This window comes from Pelobates fuscus, chromosome 3 (genome assembly GCF_036172605.1).
Source record: "Pelobates fuscus isolate aPelFus1 chromosome 3, aPelFus1.pri, whole genome shotgun sequence".
In the NCBI taxonomy this organism is placed as follows: domain Eukaryota; kingdom Metazoa; phylum Chordata; class Amphibia; order Anura; family Pelobatidae; genus Pelobates; species Pelobates fuscus.
In genome coordinates this window covers 147,492,789-147,514,372 of record NC_086319.1, presented here as the reverse complement: position 1 = coordinate 147,514,372, position 21,584 = coordinate 147,492,789, and the positions used below count along the sequence as shown (strand labels likewise).

At 43.1% G+C, this 21,584-nt stretch overlaps 1 protein-coding gene across 1 annotated transcript in view; it reads right to left on the bottom strand.

The window, feature by feature from the left end:
• Positions 1-21,584, bottom strand: part of LOC134602545 (A disintegrin and metalloproteinase with thrombospondin motifs 2-like) — a 571,473-nt gene that overhangs the window by 258,711 nt on the left and 291,178 nt on the right. The window contains exon 5 of the mRNA XM_063447513.1: positions 2,020-2,103. Within this exon, the coding sequence (XP_063303583.1) occupies positions 2,020-2,103 (84 nt within the window). The remainder of the gene's footprint in view (positions 1-2,019; positions 2,104-21,584) is intronic.

The following is a 21,584-nucleotide window of genomic DNA, read 5'->3' as shown; positions in this document are numbered from 1 at the left end:
AGGAAGATGAGCCTCGTCGCCGCATTCATTATGGACTGTAACAGCGCAAGTTGGGAGCACTTAAGACCACTGAGAAGTGGATTACAGTAGTCAAGGCGAGAAAGGACAGTGGAATGGACCAGCACTATAGTTGCATCTGGCGTTAAGTATGGTAGGATGCGCGTAATGTTTTTGAGATGGAAGTGGCAGGATTTGGCGATAGACTGAACATGAGGCGTGAAGGAGAGGTCAGAGTCAAAGAGAACACCTAGGCAGCAAGCCTGCGTGGTGGAGCTGATGGTAGCACCGTTGACTTGGAGGGAAATAGACATAGAAGTAGCAACACTTAAGGGAGGAAAGACCAGAATTTCAGTTTTGGTCAATTTGAGTTTAAGGAAAGGGTAGCCATCCAGTTAGAAATAGCAGAGAGGCAGTCAAAAGACACTAGTCAAGCAGGACGGAGAGAGATCGGGAGAGGACAGATAGATTTGCATGTCATGCGCATAGAAATTATATTGGAAGCCAAAGGAGCTAATGAGTTTACCAAGGGAGGCAGCATAGATAGAGAACAGTAGGATAACAAGGACTGAACCTTGGGGGACACCAACAGAGAGGAGTTTGGGAGAAGAAGCAGAGCCAGAGAAAGAAACACTGAAAGAGCACTGGGAGAGGTAGGAGGAGCACCAAGAGAGAGCAATATCTTGTAGGTCAATTTTGCAGAGGATGAGAAGAAACTGTTGATGATCAATAGTGTCAAAAGCTTCAGAAAGGTCAAGGAGAATTAGGATAGAGAAGTGACCACGAGATTTTGCAGCGAGTAGATCATTGGATACTTTGGTCAGTGCCGTTTCCACAGAGTGCTTAGCGTGGAAACCAGACTGAATCGGGTCTAGCAGAGAGTTGGACTCGATGAAGTCTGTCAATCTCGCATACACAAGTTGAACTCAAGGAAGTCTATCAATCTCGCATACACAACTCTTTCAAGGATCTTGGATGCAAAAGCCAGTAGCAAGATAGGATGGTAGTTGGACGGAGAGTTAGGGTCAAGGTTGGGCTTCTTTAGAGTTACAGTTGCCTGTTTGAAGGGCGATGGAAACATGCCAGAGGATAGAGAGAGATTGATATTTTTAGTGAGAGGTAGAGAAAGAGAAGAAGATAGAGTACGGATGAGATGCAAGATTATTGCATCTAGGGAGCAGATGGTGGGGTTGGAGGATTGGAGTAAAGCAAAAACCTCTTACGCTGTAGCGGGTGCGTATGAACAGCAGAGGGAGTGAGGTTAGGGGAAGTATTGTAAGGAGAAGAAGAAAGATGAGAGATTTCTTCCCTGATTGTAGAGGTCTTGTCAGTGAAGTGAGTTGCAAAGTCTGAGGCATTTAAGGTAGTAGGTGGAGGAGGAACAAAAGGGCGAAGAAGAGAGTTAAATGTGTGAAATAGTCATTTGGGTTCGCGGGAGAGTGTGGTTATGAGGGTATTGAAATAATTTACTTTTGCAGAGGAAAGAGCCAAGCTTTATGAGCGCAGCATACATTTATAGTGGAGTCAGATGCACAAAATGATGCTGTGTTAATCATATATTGGTTTAAAACAACTTACTGTTTCCAATAAAGTATTAGACCCTTATTTAAATAAAGAATCAAACCAAGACCCTTGTTTTTTTTTTTTTTTAGTATTTACTATTTTATAGGTTTAATTTTCAGATAAAAAATACCTAAGTCATACAACAGTCAAATATTAACTATAGGTAGCTGTTGACAACTTAGCATGTTGCAATAATAAATGGCTAATTTGTTTTAAATTTACTGTTGTTCAATTTTTAATCCAACATTTATGATGAAGACAACACAAATTTATTTTATTAGCTGACTGATATCATCACTTAGAACATGCTATATTATAAACTCCCCACATGTTCATCTCGAATAAATATAATCTACTTAACTTAAAATTGGTTTTGATGGACTCTGCAATGTTGATTTCTTTGAGACGTATGGAACAATTTAGTAAATAGTACATGTTTAACAATAATGGAAAACTTACTTTGGAATGACTTAACATGATTATCCTAACAAGAACCACATTTATATGTGCTCCCAATGACTCATCATGGTAGATTTCATTAACCTGAAAAACAAAAACATTTTAAAACCAATTATTTTCTATATGTTCTTCCACTTCTATTTGTTTAATATCAAACAAAAGCTAGAGTGTGATACTCAGCAATTGCATATATAATAAATGCTTTCCAAAGTCAGTCATCCTTCAGTGTGGAATCATCACTACTATGTAAATTATGCCATTGCATAAAACATTCAAAGAACACCAATAACTTAACCCTTTTCATGAGGTGCCTAATTTTCAGGTGTAAAGGTCAACAATGATTGACAGGGATTCAGGATGGTGTTAAACCAATACAGAGTATTAAATTATTTTCAAGCAGTTCAACACTTAAAGGGAAACTCCAGTGCCAGGAAAACAATCTGTTTTCCTGGCACTGGAAGTACCCTCTCCCTCCCACCCCCCAATCCCCGGTTACTGAAGGGGTTAAAACCCTTTCAGTCACTTACCCTCGTCGCCGTCTCCTCCTCCGCGCCACTCCTCCCTCTGATTCTGTTGGCCGGTGGGCGAGACTGATCCCGCCCACCGGCCGAGGAGACCTAATGCGCATGCTTGGCAATGCCGCGCAAGAGCATTAGCGCTCCCCATAGGAAAGCATTGAAAACGAATTTAATTGACTACTCACAGTTTCAGAATAGAGCTAAATACAGCTGTGTAGATTTAATTTGATATATAATTTTATCTTTCAGACTTCACATGCATGTTTGTTAAATACTGGGGATAGGTAAACATAATATTACAAATCCTTTGGAAGTAAATACTCCTCTTAATTATCATCCTTTATTGTATTGCTCTCATCTGCAATAATAATAATAACAATAATAATACTAATAATAATAACAACAAGAACTGATTGGATGTTGTGACATTATAGAAAACACAGATAATCTTTTCAAAAGCTTTATTGAGGTATAAAAGATCATTACACAGGAATATTTGGCTTCTAATAATAAAACACACATTGTATCTACATATAACTAATACCTATGGTCGTCAGGTCGGACATTTTAGATAATAATTGGTCTGATCACGCCCCAGTGGTGATGTATCTAGAGAACTCTTTCCAGTCAAATCGAAATAGGCATGGCGTCTCAGTGGCTATCTGGTTACTGAGCTAGAGCATAATACACTTCCTGAGTCTACTCTAAATGACTATTTTAGTAATAATTTGACTCCAAAATTATTTAGTATTTTTAGTAATAATTTGAAATGTGTAAATTATGTCAATATGGAATGCCCATAAAGCTGTTTTGTGAGGTCATTTTGTACAGCGTGCTTCGTATTTGAAAAAAATAAGATCTATATATTTGAAAGAATTGGAAAAATAATTATATAATTTAAATCTGGCAAATAAATTTGGCCCTTCTTCATCACTTGCCGCTATAATTTCTGACATTAAAATTAATGTTCTTCAGTTGGAGTACACAGCCCTGATGTTAAAGAGACTAAAACAAATGTTTTATGCTAATAGAAATCTTTGTTGGCTTCTAAGTTGCAACATAGGCTGTCCCAAGCTAGAATCGACCATCTAATTGGTGATGGTGGCATAAAAGTTACCCACCTGTTAAAATTAGTAACATGTTTACAACTTACTATAAAAGTTATATAATTTGGCAATGGACCCTACTACTGTACAGCCCACATCTGAAAAAGTATGCTTGTTTTTTGACAGTTTCCCATTGAAACAAATTTCGACTGATAAATTGAACACTCTAAAGTCTCTTATTTCCCAAAATTACATTTTTGGACGCCATTAAGGTAATTCCTGATAGTAAGGCTCCGGGAGCTGACAGTTTCACAATGTCATGTTATAAGCTTTTCTCAGGTATCTTTACCCCCATTTGTCTCAACTATTTAACCATTAATACAGGAGAGATACAGAAGGAAGCCCTACATTATTATTTTGCCCAAACCTGGTAAAGCGCCAAATGCAAACGTACCTTTATATACCCCTGTTTGATTGTAGTGCTACATTTTATTTTGTTATTATTAATATTATTATTGTTATTGAAAAATGTATCAATACAAATATTTGAAAAGAAAGTCATGTTTCATTGTTTGCATTGACAACAACTCTGTAAAGTATTACAATGTGAGCAAGATATTACTTTGCAGAGGGATGTAGATAGATTGGGGGACTGGGCACTCAAATGGCAGAAAATCTAATGTAGAAAAATCGGCATCGGTTCTAAAGAAGGATATTATGGCACTGCAAAAAGTGCAGAGGTGGGCTACAAAATTAATAAAAGGAATGAAACATTTTTTGTTATTAAGAAATGTAAACATATTCAAACCTTTTTAGTTTAGAAAAATGGTGCCTCAGATGGGACATGTTAGCATTATACAAATATATCTGGGACCCATTCAAACCATTGTTTGGAAATCTATTCACAAACAGAATAAGGACACAGGGTCAATCATTTAGACTGGAAGAATGCAGATTTAGTCTAAGGCAAATGAAAGTTTTTTTTTTTACAGTAAGAACAATAAGGATGTGAAATTCTGTGCCTGAAGAAGTGGTTTTATCAGAAGAATTGTTTTTCCAAGTTTGTTGCAAAATTGGAAGTGCTTCAAACTGTTGGTTTTTTTTCGCCTTCTTTTGGATAAACAGCAAAAACAAACATGTGAAAGGCTGAGTTTGATGTACATATATATATATATATATATATATATATATATATATCACAAAATGGAGAAATAAAGTAAACAGAGTGCAGGTCCGGATACAAGTCAAGGGCTCATGAGTTACACCACTGTAAACACCCAATATGGGGGCTCCAAAAAGGGGGTAACCCTACCAAATATGCAGGAAATAGGAGAAGGTGATGTATGAAATCCCACAAGGGAAAACTAACATCAGGAGAGCTCCACTAGTATAAGAAATGAGGAAGGGGGGCCCTACCTTTAATTAATCTAAGGATAAAAAGGGATATGCAAACAAAAAGTATAACTTGAGAAAAGGGAGAGCTACTAAATGGTGCTCAGGGGATCTGGAGTACTAAATAGCATCTAAGTTCCAGTTCCCCTAGTGTCCGACTGATGGAAAGGTAGTGTAAACGAGGTTAGGGAGAGAGAAAAGGCACAGGGTCCACAGAGAACAAGGGACCAGGTAATCTGGTCTAAACACAGATGAAAAGCATCAAAGAAAAAAAAAATCTCTCAAATCACCTCAACACCGTGGTATGACTATTAGTGTCTACCTGAACCAACTCTCCCTACTAAAGTTATAAATGAACACCTAAAAATCAAAAATCATAGTGGTAACAAAAATAAAAAAGTGCTACCAAGTGCAGTGATTAAAGAAAAGGAAAACTCTGTCGTCAGGAGCCTGTGAACATGAGTATCTTGTTGTTCCATTTAAATACCTATAAAAGAGGCAAATAGAAAAGCATCTAGTGCCCCAACCAGGAGTTGATACAAACACCTAAATAAATAATAATTGAGTACAAGTATAAATATAAATATAGAACGACAACTGAATATGTCCACATAAGATAAAAGGTAAATCTACTAAACAGTGAGTTAATAGGAATGGATAACTGGAGAGAAACAATTGAGTTTGGTGTATCCCTATGAATCAAGATAAAAATGGATACAAAGAATATTCAAGTAATTCATATAAAAAGTTTACAATGTATCAGTTTGTGTGAAGAAAAGCCAGAAACCTTGCTTGTTGGGCTATATGATCTAATAGTACAATAGAGTCCAAAGGGTATAATATAGCATAACAAGTCCAATAGTCCAAAATTTATATTAAGTGTAAGCTCTTACAGAGGCTAGGCAGATATCCCTGCTATGGAAACAGCTATGGAACTAGCTGACTTAGCTAAAATATTCTAGTAACAGGCTAAAATCCTAATTGGTAGTAGAATGGTACAAAAAGTGTACAAATATGCAAGCTTTTAAATATGGACCAACAGGATCAAGAGGACTACTTCTCCTAAGACACAATCCACTTGATCATCTCTACAATATAAAATGCAGAGACATAGTGCTCTCCGTATAAAATTTATTCAAACCATAAATATGAAAAGTTAAAACCACTCACAAAAGATGCAGCGTAATTAGGAACCTTTCTTAAAAGTCTCAGACCCAACAGCCTGGAAACTCTTGTTAAACTGTCTTCACTGAGTCAGCTTCAGAGACAGCTGTAGAGTCCTAGATGTGTAACGGCTGTATGAGAGATTTGCCGCGTGCCTTCCACTGCGGCTCAGTATACGTTCCACTGTGCTCGATGTGAGTGCAGATGAAGCCTTACGCATTTTGTGACACCAGGTCACTTCATCAGAGGTATGCATCCACGGTGTACTGCTAGATATGTAAACCCCTCTGACAGAATTGGGATAGAGATTATTAACCCATTCAAGTGCTGAGTCATCAGCTTAACATCTAACACAGTTATTACATCAAAAACCATGATACTAGGACACATATAAAATCAGCAGATCGCTAAGGAATAAATACAACAATTTCCAATATCGGCATAGTGGATACCAACAACATACAATATAATATATCAATGTGAAAGAACACAAATACAAAGAATAATGCATCATAATAATAATACAAAAGTAATAAAAAAAAAGTCATGAGAATAAAAAAAGCTTTAGTGCAAGAAACTACAAAGCCATATCGATATTATGAGGAGATGTCTAATTGGTGTATTGGATAACAGACTGAAAGACTCCTGCTAAATTGCAGCAGTCTACAAAAAAATAAGATTGCAATTCATAAGAATTAATAGTCTAACAAAAAATAAATGAAAATCTTATGAAAAACAATCGTCAAAATGACCACCTTCATATGGTGGAAAGTAAAAGAATACAATATATACCATACTTAATAAATGCTGTAAGACTGTAGAAGGTGTCACAAGATATCCACTAGCCATTCATATCTTATGTATAAACACCATCACCAAAACTGGAAACGGGACAAAGTATCATAGAGGTGAATCACTTAACCTTGGAAAAGGATACATAACTAGAAAAATCAGACATAACTAACAATGAGACATCATAAACACTCATTAGAAAATAAAAATATAAAAGTAAAAATTAAATTAAAAATAAATAAAAACTAGAAATAAAAATAACAATACAAATGAAAATAAAATAAATTTGAATAAAAAATAAAAGTAAAAAAAAATATATATATATATCTATACACACACACACACACACACACACACACACGGAAAGGCGGAGCCTGTACTCGTGAGAGGGGATTGTCCGGCTTATAAATGCACAGGCCTCCCCTTCCTCTGGGCCAAGACTTCCTGGTTCAGTACAGAACCATCTACTTCCGGTTCACAGGTCGTCAACACAAACTGCATAAACTCCAAACAAACAAGCTGGTCTTGGCCTAGTGTGGCCCACGCAAGTATTCATTTTACCTCATTTGAGTAAAAAACAAAAAAACAGCCCTCCCTCAAAGCTCATGGGGCACTGGCACATCCTGTTGCTGTTCATGTGTTTTTCAGCAAAACCGTAAGTTTTTTTGCTTTGGTTCACATAGGGCCACGCTATCACTGACATTCCACGCGTATTCAGCCCACATTTGGCCTTTCACTTACTAGGGTGGCATTAGCATTTCAGTCCCATATTCCTTCCTCTTTCTAATATGGCGAATTTCACTAATAACACAAATACGGCTTATTTCAATCACAGCATCACAGTGATACCTACTTTCAGTTCATGCATTCTGTTTACTGTATTCGAACATATCTTATTTTATAATATGCAATTCAGTTAGTTATCCTACGTTCTTTTGTATAATAAATGCTATGCCATATTCCATTTTCATATTTGCAACTTTTGTTACTTATTTTCACCAGGCCTCAGTACCTACATGTATTTTTCATGGTTGCCCTCTTGGTATTTAGGCACTCATGGGCCTACAGTGTCTAGTACTTATGTGGCTAAGTGTTGCTACTGCCTGTGTAAATTCATGTCAGTCCCAAACTATACATGTGTTCAGCATTTATGGTACAGCCTGTTAATACTCTGTCTTATTTCACTGTCTGTCAATACTTACATTGTTTTAAGCCCTTTCTGGTCTCAATACGGGATTAGTCAATCATACTTTAAAATTATGAGTCATAATTATGTCTGTTATATGGTTATATGTGTTTTTTTTTTTTATTGGGATTATATTTACAAGTGTTTCTTAACAAGCCCTACAGGGCATCTAACACATGGTACTGTCATTCGATTCGACCATCACTAGCCTCACATTAATGCATGTTACTCTGTTCTAGCATTTGCTGTTGCTTTCAACCCTATTGTGCTATACCAATTATGTATGCATAAGTATTAATCATCCTCCTAAACAAGTATGCCTTATAAACGTAAGTATTATATATAAAATAATAAAATAAAAACATTATGTTCACTTTTCACAAGCTAGACGTTTATAAACATATTACTTATAAATTCAGTTTCCTCCGTACGACCATCATAGCTTAAAATCAATTCTGCACTATTGCATTCTAATCAGGGCCAGATTAAAAGCCCAGTGGGCCTTGTGCTGACAATTATGATGGGCCTAATTACAAAATCTTATTGACCAAAAACTCTAAAACAGTCCTACCTCCTAAGTGTCATGTATCTGATGGAGATGGTGCTGGAGGGAAACTCATAGGATGCAGCTATGAGAAAACACATACTCTATGCCAATCTCACGCTTTCATCTTTCAAGTAAACCCATACCCCCTAACAGCAGTGTCCAGTAAAGCAGGAAGTCTATGGATGGTGTAAAAGGGTGGGCCACTGACACAAATCACATAACCAGAACTGCCGAAAGGGGCGAACATACACAAAAAGAGGGCATATGTGTCCCCATGTCTCCCAGTCCCTTAGTGTCTGTGTCCCCATGTCACTAGGGGACATTGGGACACTGAGATACTAGGGAACACTGGGAGGTCTGGGGACACAGACTCTTGGGGACACTGGGAGACATGGGGACATGGGGGGACACTGGAAGACATGGGGCACTGAGACACTGTGATACATAGGGGCACTGGAGACATGATAAAGACCTGGGTACAGGTCAAAATGTTGTGGTGTCCAATAAACCTGCTTAAATCTATCACAGTGAGTGCCTGAGAATTTTTCTTTTATACTAGGGGACATTGAGACACTAGGAGACATGGGGACACTGGGATACATTGGGAAACTGAGACACTGGGAGACTAGGAAACACCGAGACACTAGGGACAGTTGCACACTACGGACACTGAGAGACACCAGGGACACTGGAAGACATGGGGATACTGAGATACTAGGGATACTGGCTGGGAGACATGGGGACACTGGGAGTGCCCCATATCTCCCGCGTCTCATAGTCGCAAAGGGTCCCCATGTCTCTCAGTGTCCCCTAGTGTTTGTATCCCCATGTCTCCCAGTGTCCATTAGAGTCTGTGTCCCCATGTCTCCCAGTGTCCCGATGTCACTAGGACACTAGGGGACACTTAGAGACATTGGGACACTTAAGACTTGGGGACACTGAGACACTGGGAGAGACATGGGGACACTGAGAGACTAGGGACACAGACCCTAGGGACACTGAGAGACACCGGGCATACTGGGAGACATGGGGACACTGAGACACACCAGGGACACTGGCTGGGAGACATAGGGGCACTGAGAGATATGGGGACACTGAGAGACTAGGGGCCACTGTGTCCCTAGTGTCTCAGGGTCCCCATGCTCCCCAGTGTCCCTATGTCTCCCAGTGTCCCAATGTCTCAGCGTCCCCAAGTCTCTCACAGTGCCCATGTCTCTCGGGCTCTAAACTGCTGTCTGGACTCTGTGCAGAGCTGCTCCCCCGCGGATCAGTGAGTAGAAAGAGGCAGAGAGGGAGATGCTGTAACTTCTTATCCCTGCCTCTCTCCACACAAACAGCAACCCCTACTGGCCGGCGCTGGTATTGCAGAATAATCTCTGTTTATACTGAGACAGACATTTGTATTGCCGGTATTACTGCAATACCAGCACCGGCTAGGCAACCTCAAATACCTGAGAAATACTTCTGAGAAAGACCTGGCAACCATAAGAAATACATGATAAATACCTGGAAACCCTTAGAGTAGTGTGTAAAAAAAAAAGAAATAAAAATAAACAAACAAAAACATTTTTTTTTTAAACCAATGGGCCTATTCCATGGACCTGGGCCTGGAGCTGCAGCTCCATCAGCCCCTATGTTAATCCGGCCCTGATTCTAGTGGTCTAAACCTCATTCCTGTTGTAAATTCTGTTTGATACCCTCTGTTCAACTGGCTCAGTAAGTATGTATTGTATAACTTTTAACATGTGTGTTTCTTACGTTCTTTATGTTAACCATTTCACAAGCTAGACGCTTATTATTTTTATTATTATTTCTCTACTGTATCATTTCTATCATAGCTCCTTTAATCGCTACTTCTTAACAAACTTTACAACCTATATCTGATCTACCAATCACCCCCTCCATTACTTTTACACAGCCTCACATGGCCACCCTGCACCTCAGGACTTACATTGGGTCCCTTCTCGGCCTCATATACTGGGTCCTTGCAGAAGGCCCTCAACGGGACTTTGCAACGTCTGTTTCAAATGACCCTCAGTGGGCAACATACTATGTTCCTGTTCAGTGCTTCATTGGGCTTTTCATTTGCATAACATCCACTTACAGGGGTTGCATACTACCCCACCACACAATATCGATAAACTAATCATACCTTACTATACTATGTATGGCTTTCACTAGGACATCCTCCTTGGGAACCTGTATTCTTCATCATATACGTCGTCCCTACCTGATGTCAAACACTGTGGATCAGTCCCCCTGTACCCACCTCAGCCGCCCTGTACCCACATCAGCCCCCCGTACATACCTCTGCTCCCACCTCAGCCCCCCTGTACCCACATCAGCCCCCCCAGTGCTCACATCAGCCCCCCCAGTGCCCACCTCAGCCCCCTGTACCCACCTCAGCCCCCCGTACATACCTCTGCTCCCACCTCAGCCCCCCTGTACCCACATCAGCCCCCCCAGTGCTCACATCAGCCCCCCCAGTGCCCACCTCAGCCCCCTGTACCCACCTCAGCTCCCACCTCAGCCCCCCAGTGCCCACATCAGCCCTCCCAGTGCCCACCTCAGCCCCCCAGTACCCACCTCAGCCCCCCAGTACCCACCTCAGCCCCCCAGTGCCCACCTCAGCCCCACTGTACCCACCTCTGCTTCCACCTCAGCCCCCCAGTGCCCACCTCAGCCCCAGTGTACACACCTCAGCCCCCAGTACCCACCTCTGTTCCCACCTCAGCCCCCCTGTACCCACCTCTGCTCCCACCTCAGCCCCCCTGTATCCACCTCAGCCCCCCTGTACCCACCTCTGCTCCCACCTCAGCCCCCTGTACCCACCTCTGCTTCCACCTTAGCCCCCCTGTACCCATCTCAGCCCCCAATATCCACCTCTGCTCCCACCTCAGCCCCCCAGTACCCACCTCAGCCCCCCTGTACCCACCTCAGCCCCCCTGTACCCACCTCGGCCCCCGTACCCACCTCGGCCCCCCGTACCCACCTTGGCTCCCACCTCAGCCCCCCTATACCCACCTCTGCTTCCACCTCAGTGCCCACATAAGCCCCCAGTACCCACCTCTGCTCCCACCTCAGCCCCCCTGTACCCACATCAACCCCTCTGTACCCACCTCTGTGCCCACCTCAGCCCCCTGTACCCACCTCAGCCCCCTGTACCCACCTCAGCCCCACTGTACCCACCTCTGCTCCCACCTCAGCCCCCCGTACCCACCTCAGCCCCCCGTACCCACCTCAGCCCCCCGTACCCACATCAGCCCCTAGTACCCACCTCTGCTCCCACCTCAGACCCCCTGTACCCACCTCTGCTCCCACCTCAGACCCCCTGTACCCACCTCTGCTCCCACCTCAGCCCCCCTGTACCCACCTTGGCCCCCATCTCAGCCCCCCTATATCCACCTCTGCTCCCACCTCAGTGCCCACATCAGCCCCCAGTACCCACCTCTGCTCCCACCTCAGCCCCCCTGTACCCACATCAACCCCCAAGTACCCACCTCAGCCCCCTACCCACCTCAGCCCCCAGTGCCCACCTCAGCCCCCCTGCTCCTAGCTCAGCCCCCAGTACCCATCTCTGCTCCCACCTCAGCCCCCAATACCCACCTAAGCTCCTCCTCCACACACCACATCTCCCCTTGCACCCACCTCAGCCCCCTGTCTACCTGTACCCACCTCAGCCCTCCTGTACTAACCACAGCTCCACCTGCACCCACCTCAGCCCCCCTGTACTAACCACAGCTCCCCCTGCACCTGCCTCAGTTCCCCTGCACCTACCTCAACCACCATTCCTCCTTACACTCACCCCAGCATCTACCTATCCCTGTACCCACCTAATCCCCTATGTACCAACCACAGCCCCTATGCCACCTCCACCTACCATAGCTCCTATGCCTTCCAGTACCCACCACAGCCACTATGTCCCATCCTGTGCCCCTTGTCTATCCGCACCCACCACAGCTCCTTCTTCACACACCACATCTCCCCCTGCAACCACCTCAGCTCTCCCTTTACCCACCTTAGCCTCCTGTCTCCCTGCACCAACCACAGCTCCCCCTGCACCCACCTCAGCCCCGTCTGCATCCACCACAGCTGCTCCTGCACCCACCTCAGCCACCATTCCTCCCAACACTCACCCCAGGATCTATCTATCTATCCATGTTTCCACCCAAGCCCCTATACTCCCACCACATCCCTTATGCCACCTTCAACTACCATAGCCCCAGGGCCGGCGCGTCCATAAGGCGGCACAGGCGGCCGCCTTAGGGCGCACCGGCTCCGGGGGCGCAAGATTTCAGTGACCGGCAGGAGGGAAGCTCTCCCTCCTGCCGGCCACCATCTCCGCCCCCAGTGCGGCAGGGCTGCGATCAGGCGCTGCGAGGGAGCTCTAACCTGTCTGCTCTGCTCCCTCGCGCGCTGTCTGCTGATACCGCGGGAGCCGGAATATGACGTCATATTCCGGCTCCCACGGCATCAGCAGACAGCCCGCGAGGGAGCAGAGCAGAGAGGTTAGAGCTCCCTCGCAGCGCCTGATCGCAGCCCTGCCGCACGCCACCCAGCAGCCCCACTGGACCCCAGGGAATGATCCACACCAGCTCTCCAGGTAGGGAGGCTGGGTGGATATGATTTATGTATTAAAATAATTTGTGAATGTATGTGATGTGTCTGTGTGTGAGAGTGTCTGTGTGTGAGAGTGTCTGTGTGTGTGTGAGAGTGTCTGTGTGTGTGTGAGAGTGTCTGTGTGTGTCTGTGAGTGTGTGTGTCTCTGTGTGAGTGTGTGTCTGTGAGTGTGTGTCTGTGAGTGTGTGTCTGTGTGTGTGTCAGTGTGTGTGTGTGAGTGTCTGTGAGTATGTGTCTGTGTGTGTGTGTGTGTGTGTGCGTGTGTGTGTGTGTGCGTGTGTGCGTGCGTGAGTGTGTGAGTGTATGTGTTACTGTGAGTGACTGTGTGTCTGTGAGTGACTGTGTGTGTGAGTGAGTGTCTGTGAGTGTGTATGTGTCTCTGTGTGAGTGAGTGTCTGTGTGTCTGAGAGTGTATGTGTCTCTGTGTGAGTGAGTGTGTGTGTGTGTGAGTGTCTGTGTGTGAGTGTCTGAGTGTATGTGTTACTGTGAGTGACTGTGTGTGAGTGTATGTGTGTCTGTGAGTGTGTGCGTGAGTGAGTGTATGTGTGTCTGTGAGTGTGTGCGTGAGTGTATGTGTGTCTGTGAGTGACTGTGAGTGTGTGCATGAGTGAGTGTATGTGTGTCTGTGAGTGTGTGCGTGAGTGAGTGTATGTGTCTGTGAGTGACTGTGAGTGTGTGCGTGAGTGAGTGTGTGTGTCTGAGTGATTGTATGAGTGTTGCATGTGAGTGTGTCAGTGTATGTGTGTGTCTGTCAGTGTGTGTTTGTGAGTGTCTGTCAAATCAGTGAGAGTATCTTTGTCATTGAGTCTGTGTGTGACTATCAGTGTGTCTGTCAATGAGTGTCAATCAGTGTGTGTGTGTCAGATCAGTGAGTCTCTGTGTTTGTCATTGAGTGTGTGTGACTGTCAGAAGAACACTAAGGGACAGGGAAGGGAGGGGACCATTAATGGACGGGGAGAGGGGCTGGTTAAGAGGCACATAGGTGAAGATGTTATTTTTGAATGGGGGGGGGGCGGAAAAATACATCTTCGCCTATGTACCCAAAAATCCTTGCACCGGCCCTGCATAGCCCCTATCCCTTTCAGCACCCACCACAGCTCCTATGTCCCCTCCTGCGCTCACCACAACATCTATGTCCCACCTCATACTCTGTCCAGTCCCACCCCCACTTCAGTCCCTGTGCCCCCCCGCGCCCACCTCAGTCCCCGCGCCTCACAGTGCCCACCACAACCCCTGTGCCTCCCTGCACCTATTTCAGCATTTATCCCCCTACACACACACTACAGCCACTATCCAACCTATACACAGTAGAGCCTCTATTATCCAAGCACGCACACACTACAGCCCCAATAACCACCAGATGCCTACTTCAGATTCTATCCCACACACACTGCAACACAGCCAGCCCTCTCTACTCACATAATTCACTGCAAATAGCCCCATTCACACATACAAAAACCCACAAGGAGCCTCAATGTATAGACACACCACAAGCAGCATCCCCACACATACAAAATTACATGCAGCCTCCCTTCACATACACATCACAAACAGCATACTCACCATTGCAATACTGCACACAGCCTCCACACACACAACTTTTACAATCACTTATATAGCGCCAACATATTCTGCAGCGCTGTACAATAGGTAAAACAAGAGAGAGGATTAATCTAACACAACACTTTGACATACAGGGACATAACATCACTAGCAACATCCCCCCACACACAACCCCACAAGTAGACTCTAAACACATGTGGCTACTTGTAAGGTTGTACATGTGGGGGATGCTACTTGTGATGTCCTAAGCAAAATCAGTGGAAGTGTGTAATTAAATTTGCTTTATTTTAATTGCTGGGGAGGCACGCCAGCAAGGGTTACTCCATCTAAACACAGTGTTTATTAAAACACTGGTTTTGGTTGGATTAACCCCTTAAAAGTAAATCTGGCCATTTTGGGGGGCACTCAGGGATGTGGGAGTCAGGGATGTGTGGCTCTCACACATCCATTCTGTGTGCTGGGCAGCCTACACATAATATATGTGTAAAAGCAGCAGAAAGAAGGGGGAGAAGAATAGCAGGGGACCAGAAAACCTTGTACCAGGACCAGGAGGGCAGGCCCTTGATCACCCAACTGCCCGAGGGCGCTGTGAGGTGTCAGTCCGCCCCTGGTGTCATATATACCTTTAAACATGGTCCTTTCTTGACCTTCACTAAATTTGCTACATTGACTTCACAAGGCCCTCCATGGGCAACCCAATACAACACAATTTTGGCTCCTCATTTGGGCTTGAAATGAAGGGCCTGCTTCATAAAGGATATATACTGCTTATATTCCTTCATTCAATTATACGCTCAGTCTCGCTAGACCTACTTCAACCCAACCTATATGGACCTCTCTGGTGCCAAAGGAATCCAGGAAACCTTAATCCATCATCCAATAAGTTTTATCCTTATTCCACATATTAAGAGCCACTTCGGTCTAGCATGGTATTGACAACATTACATAGGACAAGTCACCTACATCTAGACATTTAATAATGCGTCATGTTGGTTATTTGCCTCATTTTGCTTTGATCACAGCCTCAGACGGCCCTCTACTACATACAACGTTGCCACCCTGGTATTCATGACAATTCTCCATACCGCTACATATGGACTGGTTCAAACAACAAAGGCATCATCTTACAACCTTGATATGTTTATTCCACATTTGTTTGTTCCATATGTCCGTACCCTCCATACAGCCGTATTTTTTCCATCCTGCAGCTCAGGACTTATATTGGGCACTCCCGGACTTTTGCTACGATAACTCTACACATGGCCCTCATTAGGCCTTCACTCCAATTGGTTACATACGGCCCTCTTTGGGCAAACCACTACGATCAAATTTCGGCCCCCCGTTTGGGCATTTACATATAACATTTTCCTGCTTACAAGGGAAAACTACAACCCTTTCATATCACATTTTACTATTCCACCCTGCCTCGCTAGGTCCACACAAGTCCTCCCTATAGGGTTCCTCTCTCGGCACACTCCCCAGAACCCCTCATTACGCAATTATACGTATTCAGGCCTCTTCGATCTGTCTAGTTTACTTAAATTAGTATAACCCACACATTCATCTAAGATCCCATAATTTGTTTCACGCTATTAAACTAGAGATGTTACATACATGTTTTGGTGTTTAATTACTTAGGCTTTTTTTTTCACGAATACTTCAGGTCCTTCTAGTAGGACGCACAGTGGGAACTTATATCTAGATTCAGTTCAATCAGGTATCTCTTTTCCTGACTCATTTTGTTTGGCCTAGGTATGTACTCATTATACACAAGTTCCCTTATTATTTTTTTTCCCCACCATTCTTACTTGTCAACCTGTTATTGACGTATTAATCCTTAACCACAACGCAGCTACGTTATTTCAATTAGCACGTACACCATCCTGGACATATTCCCATTGTTTCTTTAGGTTCCTCTCTACGGCATCCTTTCTCAAGCTCAACCTCACTAGTTGGACACTTTTACTTCGTTCCAACATACATTCAATCAATACATTGCATTTCTATTCCCTACACTTCTTAGGGATAGATCAACTGGCTGCAAAGGGTTTGGTGCAGGCCATTTTCTAGTATATATTAATAATTCAGTCCCGTGAGGCCAACACCCATCCTTACACAGAGGTATTCACCCATCGGCCCAACTTATAGCTAGAGCCTCGCTCCAACCTTGTCACCGAGAGGCCAACATTCACGCCACTTCTTACTATGTCCTCAGTCACTTGGCCAAAATCACAGCTAGAGCCTCTCTGAGCCATTTGGCATTTAGCAAGGCCTCATCTTCCCCTTGTAAAGCTAATTTCTTCCCAATCCGGAACTTAGCGAGCTGCCAGTTGATACAGGGCTACACTCTCATTGACATGCCCATTACATTTACTCATTGTTTATTCATCATAGTATGTCTTTCACTACTAGAAGAGATTATTTAATTTCAAAGTAACCCCGCCAGACCCTCCACCCCAGCTAGTCCATGGTACCCTGGTCAAGTACAAGGATACCACCAACACAGTTCCTTGTAATCCTGGACCGTTCCTAATTGCTGCCAAACTCATGTTACCTCTCCCATCTACAGCACTGAAGCCAAGCTGTACAGACTCATTATTGCCAACGCTGAGCTCTCCGGGTATGTCCGCCCTACCAAGTATCACAGACAACTACCTGTGGTCTTAATAGGCGTACATCTTGACTTATTGTCAATACAGCCCTGCCCCCCGCAGACAGTGCCCAGCATATCAGGAAGACTGAGTCATTCATTGGCAAAGGTGCCTGTTCCCATTTGTATCTCCAGTCTCTCCTTGGTTCTCTGTACTTTGCCATGTGCATTATACCGCAAGGTAACCCCTTATTCCTAACTGCTCTGCCTACTCCAGGTTTCCTACTGACAGTAGGACCATGATAACACATGTTCGAGCAGACCTGTTAATGTAGGCTAACATTCTACCCCATTGTAACGGGTAAGGCATGTTCATTCCCCCACTGACCCATGACTCCCCTGTTATTTTAGACTGGGTTTGCAGCCATTATCAGGACAACTGGTTCCATGACATATGGCCTGCAGAGACATGAAGCCTACTCTTTTGTGGTAGTATACTCTATTGCGACCACTGCACAGCCTGGAGGTCTCTTTGGGGGAGGAAGTCTGTCAATTACTACTCAAACACAGCAGTATGCAAAGTTACTTGGCAGGCAGCAACACATCAATTTTACCTTGTCTGCATACACATACCAGCCGGTCACAACATATGTCTCAATCCCATTTCAGGTATTCCTCCAAACATTCCATGGCTGCTTAACCACATACTAAAACTCCTACATTTCATGATCTCATTTTGGATTAGCTCATCTCATGGCCATGGTAGATTGCCAGCCCACACGGCTCTGTTTGCTCATACCAACCATTTATATACCAGAACTCTGGCCATTTTAAAAAGTTCACTTTGGAATATTGAATCGTCAATCTGTACTCCATCAATACTATGGTGACATTCACATCCTTTTGCCAGGACACAATTCATAAAACTCAGATACGACCTTTCATCATATTCAGGTCATTCTTTTAGAATAAGCACTGCTTATGCAGCCTTTAGTAAACATCCCAGCGCACATCAAAAACTGTGACATTGGAATTGTCTGCATACACCAGATATCCCTCAAATGGAGAGGGAATTGAGGCAGGAATTTTAAGTACTGATTATGTAATGTCAACACATACTAAGGATTAAACTGTTAAACTTTTTGCCCTCTTTCACAGGCCTACCCAAACGTTGGTTTAGGCACACCACAACCAACTTGTACCACCACTACTATAACTCGGTTTATTGTCCCCGACCACGAATGGAAAGGTAGACCAGTAGTTATGGGAGGGGTTTGTCTGGCCTATAAATTCACAGGCCTCCCTTTCCTCTGGGCCGAGACTTCCTGGTTCAGCCCACCCACTGCTCGCTTTATTAAGCATTCACTTAGTGGGCCCTCTTTTACAGGCCTACCCGAACGTTGGTTTTGGCACACCACAACCGACTTGTACCACCACTAATATTACTCGGCTTATTGTCCCCCACCACAAATATATATATATATATATATATATATATATATATATATATATAGGCACAAATATGTGTGTGTGTGTGTGTGTGTGTGTGTATATATAAAAATCAGATACAATTCGTATCGTGGAATATCTTTTTTATTGGACTAATGACAAGCTTTCAAGAGAACCTCCCTTTCTCAAGTCTGTTTGTGTGAATGGGGAATAAACATAGAAACATAGAAACATAGAATGTGACGGCAGATAAGAACCATTCGGCCCATCTAGTCTGCCCAGTTTTCTAAATACTTTCATTAGTCCCTGGCATTATCTTATAGTTAGGATAGCCTTATGCCTATCCCACGCATGCTTAAACTCCTTTACTGTGTTAACCTCTACCACTTCAGCTGGAAGGCTATTCCATGCATCCACTACCCTCTCAGTAAAGTAATACTTCCTGATATTATTTTTAAACCTTTGTCCCTCTAATTTAAGACTATGTCCTCTGGTTGTGGTAGTTTTTCTTCTTTTAAATATAGTCTCCTCCTTTACTGTGTTGATTCCCTTTATGTATTTAAATGTTTCTATCATATCCCCCCTGTCTCGTCTTTCCTCCAAGCTATACATGTTAAGATCCTTTAACCTTTCCTGGTAAGTTTTATCCTGCAATCCATGAACCAGTTTAGTAGCCCTTCTTTGAACTCTCTCTAAGGTATCAATATCCTTCTGAAGATATGGTCTCCAGTACTGTGTACAGTACTCCAAGTGAGGTCTCACCAGTGTTCTGTACAATGGCATGAGCACTTCCCTCTTTCTACTGCTAATACCTCTCCCTATACAACCAAGCATTCTGCTAGCATTTCCTGCTGCTCTATTACATTGTCTGCCTACCTTTAAGTCCTCAGAAATAATCACCCCTAAATCCCTTTCCTCAGATGTTGAGGTTAGGACTCTATCGAATATTCTGTACTCGGCCCTTGGGTTTTTACGTCCAAGATGCATTATCTTGCACTTATCCACATTAAATGTCAGTTGCCACAACTCTGACCATTTTTCTAGTTTACCTAAATCATTTGCCATTTGGCTTATCCCTCCTGGAACATCAACCCTGTTACATATCTTAGTATCATCCGCAAAAAGACACACCTTACCATCAAGACCTTCTGCAATATCACTAATAAAAATATTAAAGAGAATGGGTCCAAGTACAGATCCCTGAGGTACCCCACTGGTGACAAGCCCAAGCTTCGAATATACTCCATTGACTACAACCCTCTGTTGCCTGTCACTCAGCCACTGCCTTACCCATTCAACAATATTGGAATCCAAACTCAAAGATTGCAGTTTATTGATAAGCCTTCTATGTGCAACAGTGTCAAAAGCCTTACTGAAATCTAGGTAAGCAATGTCTACTGCACCACCCTGATCTATAATTTTAGTTACCCAATCAAAAAAATCAATAAGATTAGTTTGGCATGATCTCCCTGAAGTAAACCCATGTTGTCTCTGATCTTGAAATCCATGTGTTTTTAGATGTTCAACAATCCTATCCTTTAACATGGTTTCCATCACTTTCCCCACTACTGAAGTAAGGCTTACTGGCCTATAGTTGCCCGACTCCTCCCTATTACCTTTCTTGTGAATGGGCACAACATTCGCTAACTTCCAATCTTCTGGGACTACTCCTGTTAACAATGATTGGTTAAATAAATCTGTTAATGGTTTTGCTAGTACACCACTAAGCTCTTTTAATAGCTTTGGGTGTATTCCATCAGGTCCCATTGACTTATTTGTCTTTACTTTTGACAGTTGAAATAGAACCTCTTCCTCTGTAAACTCACATGTAATAAATGACTCATTTATCCTTTTTTTTAACAGAGGTCCCTTTCCTTCATTTTCAGCTGTAAATACCGAACAAAAATATTCATTGAGGCAGTCAGCTAGACCTTTATCCTCATCTACATACCTTCCTTCTTTTGTTTTTAATCTAACTAATCCTTGTTTTACTTTTCTTTTCTCATTTATGTATCTAAAAAAAGTTTTGTCCCCCTTTTTTACTGACTGTGCTATTTTCTCTTCTGTGTGTGATTTGGAAGCTCTTATAACTTGCTTAGCCTCTTTCTGCCTAATCTTATAGGTCATTCTGTCTTCCTCACTCTGGGTTTTTTTATAATTACTAAATGCTAACTTTTAGTTTTTTACTATTTTGGCCACATCTGCGGAGTACCACAGTGGTTTCTTGAATTTTTTGCTTTTACTGACAAGCCTAATGCAATTTTCTGTTGCCTTCAGTAGTGCAGCTTTTAAATAATCCCATTTATTTTGGACTCCATTTAAAATGCTCCAGTTTGATAATGACTCCTTTACACATATTCTAATTTTAGAAAAGTCTGTTTTTCTAAAGTCTAAAACTTTTGTTTTTGTGTGGTGTGACTCAGTCACTGTTCTTATATTAAACCACACTGACTGATGATCACTGGATCCTAAACTTTCACCTACAGTAATAGCTGATACCAAATCTCCATTTGTTAACACTAAATCTAGTATAGCCTCTTTACGAGTTGGCTCCTCAACGACTTGTTTTAGAGACAATCCCAGTAGGGAGTTTAGAATATGTGTGCTTCTGGCACAAGTAGCTATTTTTGTTTTCCAATTCACATCAGGAAGATTAAAGTCACCCATGGTGATAACTTCCCCCTTCATTGTCATTTTA